At 50.2% G+C, this 19,310-nt stretch overlaps 1 protein-coding gene across 2 annotated transcripts in view; it reads right to left on the bottom strand.

Annotated features, from left to right (window-relative positions):
• Positions 1-2,552: 2,552 nt before the first annotated feature.
• Positions 2,553-19,310, bottom strand: part of ATP4A (ATPase H+/K+ transporting subunit alpha) — a 28,431-nt gene continuing 11,673 nt past the window's right edge. Inside the window, exons 1-22 of one of the 2 annotated variants that reach the window (XM_028530425.2) lie at positions 15,350-15,425; positions 15,117-15,257; positions 14,970-15,029; positions 14,344-14,547; positions 13,095-13,208; positions 12,602-12,854; positions 12,106-12,374; positions 11,286-11,484; positions 10,796-10,905; positions 10,582-10,716; positions 10,013-10,205; positions 9,112-9,287; positions 7,858-7,994; positions 7,620-7,770; positions 7,363-7,531; positions 7,117-7,271; positions 5,807-5,930; positions 5,236-5,381; positions 3,827-3,960; positions 3,335-3,436; positions 3,153-3,244; positions 2,553-2,971 (exon numbers count right to left, since the gene is read on the bottom strand). In XM_028530425.2, the coding sequence (XP_028386226.1) occupies positions 2,943-2,971; positions 3,153-3,244; positions 3,335-3,436; positions 3,827-3,960; positions 5,236-5,381; positions 5,807-5,930; positions 7,117-7,271; positions 7,363-7,531; positions 7,620-7,770; positions 7,858-7,994; positions 9,112-9,287; positions 10,013-10,205; positions 10,582-10,716; positions 10,796-10,905; positions 11,286-11,484; positions 12,106-12,374; positions 12,602-12,854; positions 13,095-13,208; positions 14,344-14,547; positions 14,970-15,029; positions 15,117-15,257; positions 15,350-15,361 (3,105 nt within the window). In that variant the 5' untranslated portion in view covers positions 15,362-15,425 and the 3' untranslated portion in view covers positions 2,553-2,942. Of the gene's footprint in view, positions 2,972-3,152; positions 3,245-3,334; positions 3,437-3,826; positions 3,961-5,235; positions 5,382-5,806; positions 5,931-7,116; positions 7,272-7,362; positions 7,532-7,619; positions 7,771-7,857; positions 7,995-9,111; positions 9,288-10,012; positions 10,206-10,581; positions 10,717-10,795; positions 10,906-11,285; positions 11,485-12,105; positions 12,375-12,601; positions 12,855-13,094; positions 13,209-14,343; positions 14,548-14,969; positions 15,030-15,116; positions 15,258-15,349; positions 15,426-19,310 lie in introns of those variants that run through there. The other variant, XM_036013105.1, reaches the window with a different exon arrangement.

The following is a 19,310-nucleotide window of genomic DNA, read 5'->3' as shown; positions in this document are numbered from 1 at the left end:
CTAGAGTAGACCAAGGGCTTGACGTATATAATCTTTGAGCAGTGGCAAATCAGAGAACAGGTGATAGGGAGCTAGAATCCAAAAGATGGTCTGTGGGGACTTTTCACAGCCTTAATCTGATCCTCTCCTGCATGGACCCTAGCTAGTCACCTCCTAGACACCTGTCCCTAATCTCCTTTGATCCACCCTTTATATGACAGCCAAGGGGATCTCTCTGAAACCCCAGTCTTACTAATTCACCTTCCTTACAACCATCTAGGGCTCCCTATTGCACACTGGCCCTTGGGGCAGACATCTATGATCCTGAGTTCCTCAGTGCTTTCACTCAGTTCTGTGGCCCGCAGATCAAATCCTGGACTGAGAATTTTTAGGGTGGAGTTCAGAGACAGCAGCAGCCAAATAGAGCATTTGAGCCCTTCAATTTGGGTATTGTCCTGGAAGCCACCCTCCCTACCCTAACCCTTCCTTGGTCCAGTGGGGTCAGCTCCCCACCCCACTTCCTCCCCCTCCCTGATAAGTATGTCAGAAGCAGGGCTTTGAATGTCATGTTTAAGCTCCTCCTCGATGCAAATCCTGCCGGCTGAGGAAAGTGCCGACCAGCCCTGGTTCTCCCAGTGGTATGCCCCAGGGTGTGGGATAGGGCAGTTGTACCCTGCCTCAGTCTGTCAGACTGCGAAGGTCCTGCCATTATGTAATTTAACCCTGGGCCTAGGAAAGCACCAGGCACAGCTCTGTTCAGCTCTATGACAGTCTTGGTGTTTTCAGAGGGTACATATAACTACCGTCTAGCCTTATCCCCCTCCTTGCTCGTAGTCAAAACAGGGTCCATAGGTGTCTTAGGAGAGGAGTGGAGAAGTAACTGATTGGTCACCCTGGCTTTGACTTGAAGAGGGATTACAGCAGGCCCTCTCCAAGCCCAGGTGGGTGGATATGTAATGGAGTTACTTTCTCCCATACGTCTACCCCATACACCACCTAGCTCTTAACTCTTACTAGAACAAGTGAAGTTTTCAGAAATTACTCAACAACTATTTACTAAGCAGGGACTCTGACCCAGGCCCCTTGCTGGTGGCCAGCTGTTTGTGAACTAATCCCAGCTTTCATGGAATACAGATAGACCAGAGTGGTTGGAGGAGGTTGGGGGACAGGGTTGGGGGTCCGGGCCAGAGAGATCAGGACTGTGATGGGTAAAACCTGTTTGGAGTAGTAGGACTGGTAAGCTAAACTACATTTATTAGGGCTGTGATGGTAAAACACAGGCTGTGGTGGCCCAGAGGAGCCAGCTGACAGACTGAGGGGCAGGCTGGGCTCCCTGGAAGAGAGGTTTATGTGCTGAGACCTGAAAGATGAGTTAGTGGTCAAAGAAGAGAAAAGCAGATGTCAAGGCCTAAGGTCTTAAAGTCACGACCTCCCCTTTCCAGCAAAATGGTTGGAACCTGTTCAGAGGGACTTGTGAGACAGAAATCAGCAGGGGCCGAATGCCAGAAGGCTCTAAGGATTGGGTGAGGAGTTAACCAAGGGCAGTGGGGAGCCATGGAGAGTTCTAGGAGGGGGCAGATAGGGTCAGATTTAGCTCTGAGAAGATCTCTGTGGCCACTATGGGTAGGGAGACAGACCAGAACACCAGGACAGGGATGACAAGTAGGAAGAAAGGCTATGAGCAGACTAGAGGTGGTGGTAACCAATAGGCTGTGTATTTTTTCCTGTGGGGTGAGGGGGTTGGGGAGATGACAGGTGCAGAAGGACTGAAGAACCCTGAGGACTCATCACATTTTCCAGGGAGAAGGAACCCACTGATGGGACAGTGTGTGGGAGCAGGTTTGGAGGGTGATGCCGAGGCCAGCGTGGGTGCCCTCAGACATGCCTGTTGAGACTGGAGACAGATGTAGGTATCACTGCAGAGACAAAACAGAGGGGCAGGGAGTACTGTGCTGAATGAAGAAGGAGAAGCCAAGGGCCCAGCCAGAGAGACACATTAAAGAAAAGGGAAGAAAGGCAAGAAAGGGGACCAAGAAAAGGTGTGTCCAGAGGGAGGTGGAGGGCCCAGGGATGGGGGAGTTTCTGGCAATTGGAAGCTTAACTTGAAGTGAGGGGGTGTAAGGAACAGCCTGTGAATCTAACCTCCAGGAGTTGGTTGGAATGCCCATTGCAGCAGCAGGGGACTGAACAAGTAGAATAAGAATGGAGACACCTGTGAAGTATAGTCAGAGGGGGCTGCCTGAGGTGGAAAAGATTTTGATACCCTGTGTCAAGGATGCTCCCCAGAGGGAGGATGGGTGCTGAGAAAGGAGAGAGCCCAGAAGCAGTGTTCTCTGGTTAGTGGGTGGTTAAAGCAGTGCTCTGAAGGTGCCTGTGGTCACATCCACCTTGCCTTTAAATGCTGTAACCCTAGGCAAAAAAAATGGGAATTCATTTCCCCAAGGAAGGGTTATTGAGCACCTACTATGTGCCAGGCTGTTGTAGGAACTTGTGATAAGGCCCTGAACAAATAGACCCTAAGTTGAAGGATTGACCAAAGGGACTCGTGAAAACCACATAAGATGGTGCCGCACTGAATTAGAAAGCTGTCACTGTGAGCTGGTTTATTACTATTATGTAGACACAGGTGTGTTTTAAAGAAGAACCCCCAGGTACCCTACCTCTCAGAAGCTGCTAGCTTCTATTCCCCACCACACCCTCCCCTCAGGTGGGGGGCTTCCCCAGGCCAGCTTAGAGGACTCGGCCTAAGGACTGTTTGCTTCTCCAGGGAGTTGGGCCCCTTGTAGATGGGGAAGGAGAGTAGGGAGGATCCCTCCAAGTTTGGGGTGCCATGGGCTACAGGAGTAGGCACAGGTCAGGCTAGGACTCTTGATTGCTCAGATGTTTTGGTCCAGACAGCCCCATGAGTCTTGACCCCACCTGGCTGTGATGGAGGCAGGGATGACACTAAGGCAGCTCTCCCTCTAATAGTAGAGTTCCTGGTCCCACCAACCTGGGAGAGAGAGAGAGCAAAGACTCAGTGCTGGGGGCATGAGGGTCAGGGTGTGGGGTCTGGGACTCAGGTTATGGCAGTTTGATTTGGAGGTCAAGTGTTGAAGATCAAAGGTCAGGACAGCTGCTCTGAAAACATTTCAGCACTCACCCACCCCCAGGTCCCCAGTTTCCACACTCACTCCCTGGACAACAGCGAACTCCAAGTTTCCGGAGCTCATCATAGACAAAAATGAGGAGGCCAAAGGGCATGGGGACCAACCACCACTGGAATCTGAAGGCACAGAAGATGGCAAGGTGAAGGCTATTCTCAGGACTATGTTCTACATGCCCATCCCTCTACTCACACCTCATGACCCCTCACCGAATGGGCATGAAGTTGAAGATGTTGGGCATTCCAGGGCAGTAGCACAGGAAGCAGCCGATGCAGACCTGAAACACGATGGCAATCACCAGGATCTTGTTCCTGCAGGTAGGACACGGTGGGACAGGCTGGGCTCAATAAAGACAGCCATTAGGAATTTGGGGCCAGATAGAAATAAGGTACTGGGTCAAAGGAGACCAGATGTCATTAGCAGCAGGAAGATGTTCTAAACTTTTAAACCAGAGTCGCCTGCACCTCTGCAGTAGTGGATGCTGGTCTTGTCAGCATCACCCCTTAAGCTGATGAAACACGGAAGGGCCAGTTGAGAGGCACTCGGTGGGGGATACTGACCAGCTATGATAAGGAATGTTAGCACCTGGCACCGGCACATCAGCATATTCAGTGCTGGTTTTGCTGCAGTAAACCCTGGTCAGGACCTGATGGAAGTTGAGGCTAAGGCTTGAGGGCAGGGCTCAAGGGGCAGCTGGACACCTGAAGAATCCCTGCTGGAAGGCAGAGAGGCGGCGTGTCTTGCGAATGAGCACATCGGCAATCTGGCACATCTCGATGCTGATGAAGAACACTGTATAGCAGGTGTACTGCTGATACAGGCGCTGCCCAAATGTCTGTGAGCCAGAAGAAACAAGCAGCCTAAGTCCAGATGGAGAGCCTCTGCAGCCAGCTAGGCACTCAGGACATGGGACCAGGAACCCTTAAAAGCTCTTTCCCCTGCATGAGATCCCTGGGTGTGGGGAAAGGAGAGGTGCAGGATCTGCTAGTGTGAGACTCAGAAACCTTGGTCAAGCAGAGCCAGGATGTCAGTGTGTAGACAGACGACAGGTCAGGCCAATTGCTTTCATAATGAAAGAACGGAGGTAGAATTTCCTGTGCACCCAAAAGGGATCTGGGAAAAATGAATTGGACTCCTAAGGCAGGATTTGCAAAGTCCAGTGATTCCAGGACCCAGGCAGATACCAAAAAATAAATGAAGTAGGCCAGGTGGGCACATGGGGAACAGGGCACTGAAGGTGGCAGTCACTATTAAGTCCACTTCTTTAATATAACTATTTTTAATACCAGCTAATTGTGTAGGGGACACTTTCTATACTCCAGGTACAAGTGTTTCACATATCTCATTTAATCTAATACTCCAATGAGGTAGACTAGTGGCACCCAAACTAAAGTGTGCATCAGAACCCCAGAAGGGCTGGTTAAAATACAGATTCCAGGCCCCACCCACAATGTTTCTGACCCCAGAGGTATGGGGTGGTGACTGAGAATTTGCATTTCAAATATGTGTCCATGTGGTGCTGATGCTGCTGGTCTGGGGGCCACACTGAACATCACTGAGGTATGAGTTATAGACATCAATGTCCTCTCCACTTTAGATGTGAGAAAACGGGCACAGTGAGGCAAAAGAACTTGCTCAGGGTTACACAGCAGTTAGGATCAATAATAGCATACCATGAATCCAAGGGAGTCTGGCTCCAAGGTCTACATTTATAATTGCAACAATAAATGTGTAAAGGTATCTGTAACTCTACAGGGCAAGCTAAACACACCTACCAACCAGGTCTGGCCTCTCTGCTCCAAACCTTCATTAAAGTCAGCCACAAATGCATAGTCGTATACTCTGTATTAGTGATGCAGGGAAAATAACAGAATAGGGGCCTGGTTTCACACCTGAGATGATATGTTACTGTCAGGGCAGGGAGAGGACCCATCTGCAGCTGGGATCATCAGAAGCAGGAGTTTGGAGCTCAATACAGTAATAGAAAAAGGCCCTTTACCCCAGAACTGGCAGAGTCTAGGTGTCTGGGATGCTCTAGCTGAGCTCAGTCACACATGTACCAAACACACTAGACTGGTGGCATTGCAAATGAGGGAGTCATGGGACTCACCCACTCCTGGCCATAGCTGTCCTGCAGATCTTGTAGGTGGTGGTTCTCCCATTGTGGCCGCAACCCCACACACAGCAGTGGGAACCAGCCCTCCTGGGCCATGGCTGTGAAGTAGTCAGTAAAGCCAGCAAATGACTGGATGGCACCTGAGAGAGGCAGGGAGACAAGAGATGGAACACAGAGAGACAGGGACATAGCAGTGACATAAGAATGACAGGAACATAGGCAGTGACAGGTATGGAGACACAGAGAGATAAGGGCCCCAAGAGAGATTGATAAGAACACAAGAGACAGGGCACAGAGAGTGACAGAGACATCTGGAGGTCTCAAAAAATGACAAAAGAATGCAACGACCCAGAGTCAGGATCATAGAGAACAGGGCCAGAGATGGAGAAGGGATAGAGGGGACCATAGAGATCATTATGTACAGATAAGGACTCAGAATGACAGGGACCCAGGATCAAATGCAGAGATCAAGATCCAGAACAAGACAGAGCCACAGGTAGAGACCCCAAAGCAGGTGAACAGCTTTTCAGGAGAGCTCAGGCTTCCCAGCCCCATGGGCACTCACCGATCTGGAAGTAGGAGTAGGCAGCCAGGGGTTCATTGACCAATCGGTCACGCTTTGGGTTCCGTGGACGCAGATGCATGATGTCACTCTCAGCCTTCTCATATGCCAGGGACACAGATGGGAACTGGCCAAGAGCAGAAGGAACCTGGGTTAAGAGTTCGCCTGGGCCCCTGTCCCTACTCTCTAGATCTCTCTTCCCCATTGCTAGTGGGGAGGGATAAAACTGAGGTTAGAAGACAGGACCAGCAGTGACCACACCTTCCTGGACAACCTGGATCCAGCTGGCCCCAATCAAGAGTATTGGCATGTCTGTCCTGGTGTCCATCTCCATCAGAACATCTGTATTAATCTACTCTCTTGCACGTTATCTCCCTATCTCTGTCTCCTCCCTTGCTGTTGCCTCTTCCTTCTCTTTCTCCTCCTCTATTTTTGCTCTGGGGTACTCTGGTCTTGGCCCTTCTTTCTGTCCCTTTGTTTCTTTGCCCTTGTCCCTGGTCTCTTTTCTCTGTGACTGTGTCTCTGCTTTTGTGTCTCTCTGTTCCTTCCTCTATGTCTATCACTATCTCTGTTTCTCTGTATCCATTCTGTCTTTGTATTCTCCTCCGAATTCCACCCCATATATGTGTGACTACAGAGTGTCAGTAGAATGTACTGATCAAGAACACAGGCTCTCAGGCATCTCACTGCCTGGCCTCAAATTCCCACTGTGTCACTTATTAGCTGTGTGACCTGAGGCAAGGTACTCAACCTACCTATGCCTCAATGAGTTCATCAGTAAGATGAGAGCGATAAATAAAACTCATGTCATAGAGTCATTATGACAAAATTAAGTAAATTAATGTGTGCCTGGTCCAGACTAGGCACTGTGTAAGTTGTTGAATAAACACGTCAACATGGCCAGCATCTGGCTACATCTGTGGCTATATCTGTGACTCTTTCCCATCTGTCTGCCTTAAGATCTATCTGATGGTATTTTTTGTCCATACCTGTTGAGCAATGTCTATCTGTGATCCAAGTTTAGCCAGACATCTGTATCTGTTAATAGATTTATTTATCTGAGTGTTTGTATCTGAGTCCATGTGTGTCCATGGGTTTTGGCCATCCCTACCTGAGTGTCCACCTTTGTGTCCATGTCCATAGTTCTGCCTGTATCTATCTGCCTGCCTGTGTCTCCATGTCTGGCTGTTGTACATACATCTTATTTGTGTTGATCTGTGTCCAAGAATGTCCATGGTGGTCTCTGCCCATCCTGTCTATGGGCACACATCTATGGGCATGTGTGGGTGGGGGCATTGGGGCTGTAGACTCACAATGTCAGTGCAAAGTTCTATGAAGAGGATGGTGATGCACCCAAGGGGCAAGGGCACACTGACAGTGATGTAGATAAGATATGGTGTCAGTTCAGGGATGTTCTTGGTCAATGTGTAGGCGATGGACTTCTTCAGGTTGTCAAAGATCAGTCGGCCTATGGGAGTACAGCAGACACCTCAGTCTCCTCACAGCCCACTTCCTCCTGTGCCCACAATGCCTGCCCCTATCTCTGACCCAGCCCGGACCCTGCTCTACGCCCGTCACAATAGAGGCAAAGTTGTCATCCAGAAGGATCATGTCGGCTGCATTTTTGGCAGCATCTGAGCCAGCAATGCCCATGGCCACACCAATGTCTGCTTTCTTCAGAGCTGGGGAGTCATTCACACCATCCCCTGTCACAGCCACAATTGCACCCTGCAGGTAATGGGCAGGTGGTCAGTGAAAGGCCATCATCCCAGGGCCAGTCCAGCCCATCTGCCCACCTTCATCATCAGGGTCGCACCAGTCGCTGGCAGCTCTCCACAATCACTAGCTTCTGCTGGGGACTGGTGCGAGCAAACACCATCTCAGGGTGGGTGCGCAGCACCTCAACCAGCTCTGATGGGTCCATGTCCTTCAGCTGCATGCCATTGATCACACAGGCACGGGCATCCCTGCAGAGGAAGATGAGAGGGCATCATTGGGGCCTTGGTCTGCGTAGGGTATGGAAAGAACCATGAGGAGGGCTGAAGAGGCCTTACTTCCGATTAACCTGGTCCACAGGTACACGGAGCCGGGCAGCAATGTCCTCAACTGTCTCACTTCCTTCTGAGATGATGCCCACGCTGGCTGCAATGGCCTTGGCTGTGATGGGGTGATCACCTGTCACCATGATCACCTGTGCAGAGGACAAGCAGATCCTTGACCCCTTCATATCAGCCCAATCTCCCTGTCTTCCCTTGTTATGCATGCATTCATTTATTCAACCAATTGTGACCACCAGCTCTATGCCTGCGAAATAGCAGGGACGAAAAAAATCCCTGTTCTCATGGAGGTGACATTCTGATGTGGGAGGCAGACAAGTTTTATATTAGAAATGAATGACATAGCATGTTAGAAGGAGGGGAAAAATTAAACTGGGTAAAGGAGATTGCAAGCATTAATTTAAAAAAAAAAAAGTAGTGGTTCAGTTTTAAGTGCATCCAGCGAAAGTCTTGTCAAAAAGGTGACATTTGAGGAGACACCTGAAAGAGGTGAAAGTTGGCCACGTGGATATCTGGTGGAAGAGTATTCCTGGCAGAGGGAACAATCAATGCAAAATGAGAGAGCAGCGACCATGCCTGAACTGTTAGAGGAACAGCAGGTGGGACAACATGACTGGAGAGGAGCAAATAAGAGGTAGAGTCTGAGTAATGAGCTTAGAAAGATAATACTGCCCAGATCTTATGGGGTCTTACAGACTATTGGAAAGATTTGGGTGATGCTTACTTAGCATTGGCTCCCCAACCCTTGATTTGTCTTTGGAGAGCCACTCATCCCCTCAGCTTGAAGTTGAGGCTCTGGCCAAGATTGGGCAGGTAAACCCAGACCTGGACAAACAAGATATTCCACCCCCCAAACACAGTGACTGGTTCAGGGATGAACTTGTGATCCAATCTAGTGCAACTACAAAAGAGGCACTCTTTCTGTGGATGCCTAAACAGGTAAGTTGGAGCTGCTGGGCATTGAGGTGGGGTGGTTGGTCACCTCTATCTACCAAAATGAAGAGACTACTTGAGAATAAAGCCAGCAGAGAGAAAAGCAGAGCTGGCATAAGAAGAAGGGCAAATTCATAATGACAATGAACACCTGGATCCAGCTATATCTGAAGCTTCATTCCCCAGAACTTTTTAGTTTCATGAACCAACATATTCCATTTTTGGTTCAAGCTAATTTCAGATATCACAGGGTTCCTCATCCCCAAATACTCCCATCATCTGTTCTTACCCCACCTGGTCCTTTCCCAAGTGACTTACCCGAATGCCTGCGGTGCGGCACTTGAGCACAGCATCGGGGACAGTGGCCCGGGGTGGGTCTATCATGGATACAAGTCCCGCAAAGCACAGGCCACTAGTTGGAAAGTTCATGGCCTCCACGTCAAAGGCATAGCCAGGTGGGTAGTCCTTCTCACTCAGGTAGAGCTGGCAGAAGCCTGATCAGAAAATAGGGAAGTCAAAGAAGAACCTTGGGTGGAACCTTTGCTAGGAAGGCTAGGTGGTGAACAAAATAATCAGGCCTCTTGTACTAAGCATCCATGGATGCCTGACCCTGTGCTGAATTCTTCATTCACATTATCTGAATCCATCCTCACATCCACTCTATGAGCCTACTAATATCTTCACCTTGCAGATGAGGCTTGGAGAAGGGAAAATTCTTGCCAGTGGTCACACAGCAAGTAAAATGAAAACTCCAGACTTGGACCACAGGTCTGTGACTGCCAGAGTTGAGGCAGGGGTTAGGGAGGTTTAAGGAGTCAGGACAAAATTGGGGGAGGCCAGAGGTCAGGACAAGGATTTGGGAAAGTCTCAAGGTGAGGCAGGGATTGTGGAAGGTCAAAGGGTGGAGAGGAGAACTCTAAAAGGTGAAAGTGTAAGCAAACGCAGGTCATCAGCTGGGGCATGAGCTGGGAAAACCAGGGTCAGTTCAGGTCAGGATAGGGAAGGTCCAGGTGAGGACAGGTCTGGAGAGGCTGGGTCAAGATAGGAATTGAGGATAGACAGGGAAAAACGAAGGTGAGTGTGTAGACTGGGGCAGGTCAGCTGTCAGCCAGGGGTGGGAAAAGACAGGGTCATGGCTGTCCAGGGAAGATTGGCCTCAGCCTGTTCCAGCTCCACCTTACATTCCGGTTTATCCCCTACCCTGCCTTGAGGGTCTCACCCAGCACCCGTTCGCCCAGGCCTCCCAGGCTGAGGTATGCAGTCTGGAAGGCCTCACGCCATTGCTCGTCCAGCGGCAGCTCCTGGCCCTTGATGAGGATGGAGCTACAGCGCTCCAGCACGCGCTCGGGGGCGCCCTTCATCACCAGCACGTGCCGCGGGTCCCGCGGGTCCTCCAGTGTGTGGATGGACAGCTGTGGAAGAGGCCGAGGGGGGAGGGGACGAAGCTAACAGCGCAGTGGCGCTGCCCGGAAGAGCCTTGAGAGGGTAAGGTGGTCACGTCCCCTCTAGAGGCCCAGGCTAGGGACGGGGCTGTATGTAGTTAGGGGCCTGGGTGTGGGGAATGGACTTAATTAGCACCGGAGTTGGGCTGGCGGTATTTGGATTGCGACCTACCACCATGGAAGGCCAGACAGCTGAGAGCAAACTAAGGGGCTGTGGGCGAGACAGGAGACAAGTGGGAGGGAGGAACCCCCACCATAGGCCAGCCCACAATGCGGCCCACAGTCGGCCACGCTCGCTGTGGATGGGAGTGAGCCTTGGGCAGCGCTGGCCCTGGCGGGCTCAGACCTGGAATTTGTTGGTTGAGTTGAAGGGGATCTCGCAGACTTTGGGGAAGCGCTCGCGGTAGCCCATAGCGTTGCCCAGCGTCAGCTCCGAGAATTTTAGCAGCGCCGTCTCTGACGCGTCCCCAATCACGATGCGCTGGGAATGGGGACCGGTGTCAGGTGTGAGCTGGACTGCTCCAGGCTCCTGGTATACCCCGAGAGCCCCGGGCTCTCACCTTTGGCACGGGAACCGCGTCCTGGCCAGACTTGAAGGCAGCGCGGTTGCACAGGGTGAGCACTCGGCACAGTGCCCGCCAGGTCTCCGAGGACTGGTCAAACGTCTGCCCTGAAGGACAGACGTCCAGGCTGGGTTAACGAGGGGACTACATGCCACACCAAACCCGAGTGTGGGCACTCCCACATAGGAAACGAGTCCTCCCGGTACATTTCGAACAAGATTCCCTCCCCAGACCTGTGTGGGACCCAACTGCTTCCTTCATACTCGGGGACAGAGCCTTCTCTCCAGACCCAGTATGGAGCCTCATAGGAGACTCCATAGGAGACTCCATACCAAGCCCCTTCACAGACCTGGACCCATCTGGATGGAGTTCCTCTCCATTAATCCAAAGCCCTCCCCAGATTCCTTTCAGTAACCTCAGGGCTCCCATCTAAGCCTCCATGGTCTACCAGAGCCTGCCAGAGCCCCATCTCCTTCCACTCCCAAACCTGACTGATCTTCCGTGGTATCAGCTGAGTGGATGTGATTGTCAAACCACAGGTGGGACACAGTCATGCGGTTTTGAGTGAGGGTGCCCGTCTTGTCAGAGCAGATCACTGACGTGGAGCCCAGTGTCTCCACTGCTTCCAGATTCTTGACCACACAGTTCTTGCTGGCCAGCCTCTTGGCTGTCAGAGACAGGCAGACCTGGAGGAAGGGTGAGAAAAGCCGGTGTGGGGCCTGTCCTTGCTTCTAGCCCCACTTCCCTTCTCTCAGCATTGAGGATCCTTCACCCCAGCCACAGTACTGAGTATGCAACATTTCTTTTCAAAACCCAGGCTTCTTCTTGTCTCCACACTTTTGTCCAGCCTGTACTTGCTACTTGGGATGCCTCCCCAATTCACCCAGATAAACATAGCCAGGACCCTCTGTAAGCTGCCTTAGTGGAGGTTCTATAAATTCTCTTATCAATATGATCAAAATGAGAAAACAAACATTCCCTCAGCCTCCTCTGAACTGACTGTTGACAGAAGTCCACACCCTTAAGCTTCAGCCTCCTTTAGTCAGGGACCCTGCCTGTCCATCTCTGAGTCCTCAGCATGTGGCACAGGACATGACCCACAGTAGCCTCAGTGGATGTTTGCTGAGTGAATGGATAGGGGTAGAGACGAGGGGTGGGAGGAAAAGATGGATGATAAGGTGGGTGGGAGGATGAGAGGTGAATGGATGGAGGGACACACAGGGAGAGGGTAGAGGGAAGCCTGGATGAATGGACAGGTCGACAGCCCTGTCAGCTCTCTGCACCTCTCTTCTGCCTCCACAACTCACCGTGACAGTGGCCAGCAGACCCTCAGGCACATAGGCTACCACAATGGCCATGAAGAAGACCATGGCCCGCAGGAAAGTGTAGCCAATGCACATGGCCACCACAAAAAATGTGGCACCAAAGAGGATGGCCAGGCCTGCGATGATGTCCACAAAATGTTCAATCTCGATAGCAATGGGTGTTTTCTCATTTTCTACTCCAGATGCCAGTGATGCAATGCGCCCAATGATGGTGCGGTCACCTGTGTTCACCACCAGCCCCTGTGCTGTGCCTGCAGTGGGGCCAAAAGGGTGACTCAGAACTGAGAGGGCAGCAGTGGGGTGTGCACAGCATGAAGGAAGAGGGTAGCAATAATGGGAGCTAGAGAAGTAGTATGACCTAAAGAGGTGGCAGTCATGTGAAGTGGGAGGCAGTGTGCCTCAGAATGTAGCAAAAGAGGGGCAGTGGAGGCAGTGATGGGGAATGTCAGCTGGGCAGGTAGGCAAGGGCCTCACAGACCCTCAAGGCACATGGTGGAGAAGAAGGCGATGTTGCGGGTCTCCAGTGGGCTCTCGTGTGTACATTCGGGGGAGCGGGTCTGTGGCTCAGACTCTCCAGTCAGAGAGGAGTTGTCCACCTTGCAGCCCTGGGCCTGGAGGATGCGGATGTCAGCTGGCACTCGATCTCCACCTTTCATCTCCACTAGGTCACCAACCACAAGCTGATCTGCATTGATCTGGAACTTGTCCCCATCTCGGATCACAGTTGCTTGCTATGAGACAGGGGAAACTGAGTTGTAGTGGGCAACAGATGGGGGTGGAATTTGCTGAGTGAAATAGGGATGTGGGGAGATGAACAAGGGGACGAATTAAGGATCTATGGGGACAGACGGAGGCCAAGGACAAAGAGCAAGCTGGGCCTGTTGGGAGAGGGCCACACAGATGCCAGGAGCCTGCCTGAGCTGATGTGGAGTCTCTGGAATCTGGAATGGTTGGAGGCTGGGGGAACCCACCTGGGGCACAAGATTCTTGAAGCTGGCAATGATGTTGGTGCTCTTAAATTCCTGATAGTAACCAAAGCAGCCGGTGACCACAACCACAGCAATGAGGGCCACTGCCAGGTATAGCTAGGGGAGAAGTGAGGACTGGCTTATGTATAGGAGCTGGAAGCTCCCTGTACAAGATCTCCTGTCTGCTCCCTGGTCCTCTGGTGTTCTTGTGGCCACTTCCACCATGGATTTCCCCACTCTACTAGGAAGACTCATACACTATTCCCTGTGGCCTTCATCTCCTATCCTCATATTCTTCATATCTCATGTTCAACTGCCCTGTATTGTTAGTGTCTTGTGTTCCTGTATAGCATATTCTCTGGCTCCTGAGTCTTAGGTTGCCCATGTCCCCATATCCTATGATTTGTGCCCCGTGTCACCATACACCTTGGTGGTATGTGTTCCTTTTTCCTGTGTCCTTCAAGTCTTGCATTCCACATGTCCACTTCCATTTGTCTCTTCATGCTTCATTTTCTGTCTTTATAATCTGCCTGCCATCCTCTGTGTGCTCTATACCCAATAGTAACTGTGCCTTCATGTCCCCATTTCTGTGTGTATGTGCTGCTGATCTTATGCTTCATATTCTGTGAACTCCACAGTGTCTCAGGTTCCAAATTCCAAGTACCTATGTCCAGTGTCTTTCAAGTCTATGTACTTCTGAGTCCTCATCCTATGTCACATTCAGTGTCATATGTCCCTAAGTCTCCATGTCTCTTGTTCTGACCCCTGTCATATATCTCATGTCCTCTTGTCCTGAATCTTGATATTCTCTCTGTCTCTATGCTTCCATGTTTAATGTCTTATGTCTCTCCATGTACTGTATCCTGAGTCTTGTGCCCCTAGTCTTGTGTCCCTTATGTCCCTATGCCCTTGTGGCCCATATCTGAGTCCCAATGTCCTTATGCCCTCTGTCCTTGATCTGTCCCATGTTCTGTTTCCCAAGTCCCTTATCTTAAGTATTGCATTTCTTTGTCCTTGTATCCCTGCCTATGTCCTCCATACCTGAGACACATTCTCCACTGTGACTCCTGTAACCTTGGGTCTGTTCCACATCCAAATGCCCTTCATCCCCTCCATGATCATGTCTTCAAACTGCATTTCTGTGTCTCTATATCCCCACCCTATGTCCCTGGTGTCCTGAGTTCCATGCTTCAAGTTGTCTGTCCTCTGGGTTCCTGCATTCAGTGTCTGCACCCCAGCATCTGCCACTCACATTGTCATCAGTGGTGAGGTCACCCTCGCTGGCCTGGATGCCAAAGGCAATGAGACATATGGCAGCAGCTACCCACATGAGGCATTGCAGACCACCTGCCAGCTGCCTTGCGAACTTGACGTACTCTGGTGTACCCTTTGGTGGCCGCAACGCATTAGGCCCATCCCGCAGCAGCAGCTCCGTGGCCAAGCTGGCAGACAGGCCCTGGGGACAGGGTGGGATGGGGGTGATAGTGGCCACTAAGGGCTTTCCTCTCCCTATACACTCTTCAGGGGCTGGCTCTTCTGTCTCTCCTTCCTGTTCCCCTCTCTCTGTTCCCCTTATCTGCCTTGCACCTCTTCATTTGATTCCCCGTCTTTGTCTCTGTTCTTGTTCCTTTCCCCTCCCACCCTTTATGTAACTCTTTGTGTCTCATCTCTCCTCTTTCTATCTGTCTTCCTGTTGTCTTTGCTCCTGTTTCTTTTTCTTGCCCATGTCTCTGCCTCTCTCTCTATCTCTGATTGTCTTGTTTTTTTTTCTCTCTCTCCCTTTCTCACTAATGCATTTTTCCCTTTTTTCTCCCTTTTTCTCTCCTTCTCCACCTTTCCCTTTCTCTGTACCCACTCCTCCCTCTACCCCCAGCTCACCTTGGTTGCACTGGTCTGGTATTTCTGCTCCAGTTCTGCCACTGACAGCTGGTGGTCATTCTGTGTAGTGAGGGCAGGACATTCGCTGTCCACCTCTCACTGGCCCCCACTCCAGCCCCCAACCCAGCCCTTCAGGTCCATGCTTACAATCTCCATCTCCTTCTTCATGTTCTCCAGCTTCTCCTTTTTCTTGCCCCCTCCACTGCCTGCCTTCTTCTTACTCAGCTTGGCTGCCATGTCTCCACCAGGGCCAGGACCCAGCTCTACTGAGTACAACTCATAATTCTCCTAGGAACAGAGGAAGAGGTGAGGCATCAGATCCCACCAGAACCCCTGCCCCCAATCCCTGCCCCTGACCCCTGGCCTCAGGCCCCACTCACTGCCTTCCCCATGGTTCCCAGTGCAGTCACCCTCCTTTGCCAAGACAGATCCTGGGTCTGGACCAGCCAGCCCTGATATACCCAGAAAAGGAGGAGGTGTGGCAGGACTGGCCTGATTACAGCTGATTACAGGGCTCCTTGGGGTAACCTCTAGGCCTGAACAGCTCAGGCATTCCTTATTGGGCTTCCCAATGAGCCCAGACCCCATCGCCACCTGCCACTGAGATCAGGGAACCAGTGGGAATATCCATAGTAACATGAAAAATAGCAAATGTATGTGCCATTATCTGCCAGACACTGTGCTGAGGACTTTCATGTGGTAATTTATTTAACCTCACAACCCTCTGAGATGAGTACTGTTCTTACCCTGCCTTATAGATGGGGAGAGTGAGGCACAAAGGGGTGACATCCCTTGTTCATTGACTCCAAGATAAGATGTAAAAGAATCAGAACTCAAAACCAGATAGGTTGGTTACAGAGTGTCCATTTTTAAGCCATACTGTCACACCTGGATGGGGAGGGTGCTCCCAACAGTTGCTATAACTAACAGCTGTCATTCATGGAGTTGTTACTGTGCACTGGGTCTGCTCCTTGTGCTTTGTGCAAATGTTTCATTAGTTTCTCATAACAGCCATGTTCCATTGTACAAATGAGGAAACTGAGGCACAGAGAGGCTAAGAACTCTGCCTAAGGTTCTAATGAGTAAGTATCAGGGACAGGATTCCAGCCCACATTGGACATGGAGCCTGGTTTGTATAAGGGATCACCAACAAAAAACCCAAAACCTCACAGTTGCAGTGCCAAGTATGTCCAGATACTGCATATATGTAATCTCATGGATCCTTGCAACAAACCCCTGTGAAGGTAGCACCCTAATTCCCATTGTGCAGAGGGGGAAACTCAGGCTCCAAGAAATTCGAGGAAGATTCCTAGAGTTACTCTACACACCCAGCTGTAGCCATCACAGCTCTCAGTCATTCTGCTGTCTCCACCCCAACCTGCCAGATGGATAAACCAAAGTGCAAAGTGGGAAAATGTGTGTCCCGGGGTCCTGGATTGATCTTGGTACTTGGTGTATGGTGCCAGGTTTGAGGACTGGGGACCTCCTCCCAATCCTCCTGGCAGGAATCTCTGTGGGCAGCAATGTGGGACTGGTTGAATGGTGGGTCCTTGATATCTCATGTTTGGGCCTGAGGGGTAGACATGTATCCAGGGGCAGGTGTGGGTGTATCCAATAAGATAATTGCCTTGGTGATGTCCTTCTCCTCTGGGGCAAGTCACCTGAGAAAGTCAAAGCTGTCAAGCAGTCCCAGCTCCTTCCCACACCTACCCAGCTGATTATCCCAAGCCTGCTACAGGAACCCCCAAACCAGAGGCAGGTGGGGCCACAATGTGTCCACTAGCTTACTGGGATTTCATTTCTCTGGGCTGCACGTGTAAAACAGCTTGTGTCACTCCCCTGCTTACAACCTTCTAGCGGCTTCCCTTTTCTCTCAGAACAAACACCACAATCATTCCAGCAAGATCTGGCTCAAGTTTACCTCTCCTGGCTCAATCTCTACTATGGTTCCACTGGCACTTGGCCTCCTTGCTGCACTTTGTACAGACTATGGTCATTCCTGCCCCAGGGCCTTTGCACTTGCAGCTTTTCTGACTGGTACACTTCCTTAGATACCTGCGTGGCTGTTTCTCACCTCCAGATCTCAGGTCAAATGTCACCTCTTCAGAGAGTCCTCACTTATATATTGCACATTCTATCAGGCTCCATCCACTCACCCTTCTTTACTCACACTTCTTATCCCAATGTAACATTGTATTTTATTTTTATTTGTTGACAGTCTTTTGCCCTAGAAGGAAAACTGGGACTAGGTTATGTTTGCTGATGTCTGCATAGCACCCAGAACAGTGCCCCAGGCTCACAGTAGATCCTCCACAAACATTCCTGAATGTTGAATAGTATCCATCTCACCCAGTGGTTAGGAATGTTCATCAAGAAACCTGGTGAACTGGGCAGGCCCTGAGGAAGTCTTAGTCACTGGGAATTCCTCAAGTGCCCCTCACTGTCACCACTCCTCCCACCCTGGCCTACCAGCCCACTACCTGCCAAAGTGTCCAGGGCCTGAGGCAGATATGGGGTCATGTCTGCACAGATTAGGGAAACTCAAGACCTAGTCACAGATGCAGAGACTGAGACACTATCACTGGCAGTAGATGGCTGACCTGTGATATTGTGCAGACCTTTGTCAAAACTCAAAGGCTGTCCTTCTCTGGTGTCTGACTCCTTTGTTTTCTCATTTATTAGTTTTATAATTCTATAATAATTTCTAACCTTTTATTTTAACTATGTCAAACCTACAAGTTATAGGTATAGTAAAATGACCACTGGCCTACTGTTAACCTAAACTTAATGATTTCACCACATTTGTACTAGATAGATGGATGATAGATAGATACATAGATACATAGATAGATATCTTTTTAAGTTTTGGCTGAATCATTTGAAAGTAAATTGGGAACAGGATGCTTATCCATAAATACTCAGGCATGTGTCTCCTGTAAATAAAGACACTGTCTTCATAACCACAGTCCAATGACTAAATTCAGAAATTAACATTGATATGACATTATTAATTAATCTAGAGAATTTATTTGAATTTGCCCAGTTTTCCCACTCATATCCTTTTCTTGGTCCAGGAGCCAATCCAGGATCACACTTTGCATTTAGTTGTCACATCTCCTGAGTCTTCTCCAATTTGTGACATCTTCTCAGTCTTTTCTGACCTTGACATTTTGAAAGAATATCAGTTATTATATAGAATTCCCCTCAGTTAGGGTTTGCCAGTGGCTCCTTATGATAAGATTGAGGTTGTGCACTTTTGGCCAGAACATACCATGATGCATGCACAGAGTATCTTGTCAGGACAAACCATGTTTTTGAGTCTAGAAGGTGGACATTTGGAGATATCAAGGGGCTTGGGGAATGACCGGAGGGCTTTCTATGATCTCTTTATTTTCTATCGAAAACACTGTCACAGCCACACTGGCACTCAGCTGTACTGATGATTAAAGTGATGGAAGCAGCCACTGCCTGAGCATTAGACCTCCCGTACCTGACCACCTCAAGGGGCCACTGGCCCAGCCCAACCAGGCTCCAGCTCCATGGCCTTGTCCATTCTGACTGGTCAATGCCCAGCCCTGTTAATGGTTAAACATTTTTACCAGCCCCTTTGATTGCACAGCCTTGTGGTGCTACTCAAGTTCTGCATCTTTGGTTGGGGTAGGGGTTGCTTGTGCATTTATTCTTTCAATGTGTGTGCCAGAAATCCTAATCTGTGTCTGGGGTTAGACACAGGCTGCTGCTCACAGGCAGGGTCTGGGTAAAGCAGGAATGTGCCAACACGTTTGGCACCCTGAAGTGGAGCCCTAGGTGGACTGTGCCATGCCATTTCAAGCTGACAAGGAACTCCTCACATGACCTACAGGCAGAGGCTTCTCACAAGAATGCTGCATTGTACTGAAAGGTTTCTCTGAGCCTGGCACATGGGTCATTGGAGACTTTTGAGAACAACAAGCAATTTTAAAAAATCTTTTTAAAAATCCTGAGAAAGAGCAGAAGGCACACTATTAAATAGTGAACAGTGAGTGGGTTTTAAGGGGAATTTGAACAAGTCTCCCAGAATCATGTAAAACACACTTTAGGGATTCAGCCCTACAAGGCCAGGTGCCACGTTCCCTTTCATGTTTTAGGACTCGAAGCACCTCCTCCCCACCCCAGGCCCTCTGTTTGTCAAAAGCAGCATATCAAGACCTTGGCATATGCATGTCCTCTGCCTGAAACATTCACCCTGCATCCTCCCCATGTTCAGCTGCTCCTCCTCTTTTCTGTTCTTATACAGATGTTCCCCACTCCAGGAAACCTTCTTGGACCATATACCAGGCTGAGTCAGGGACTCCCCTGCAC

Source organism: Phyllostomus discolor, chromosome 12, assembly GCF_004126475.2.
Source record: "Phyllostomus discolor isolate MPI-MPIP mPhyDis1 chromosome 12, mPhyDis1.pri.v3, whole genome shotgun sequence".
NCBI classification, from domain to species: domain Eukaryota; kingdom Metazoa; phylum Chordata; class Mammalia; order Chiroptera; family Phyllostomidae; genus Phyllostomus; species Phyllostomus discolor.
This window is presented reverse-complemented; position numbering and strand designations above follow the sequence as displayed.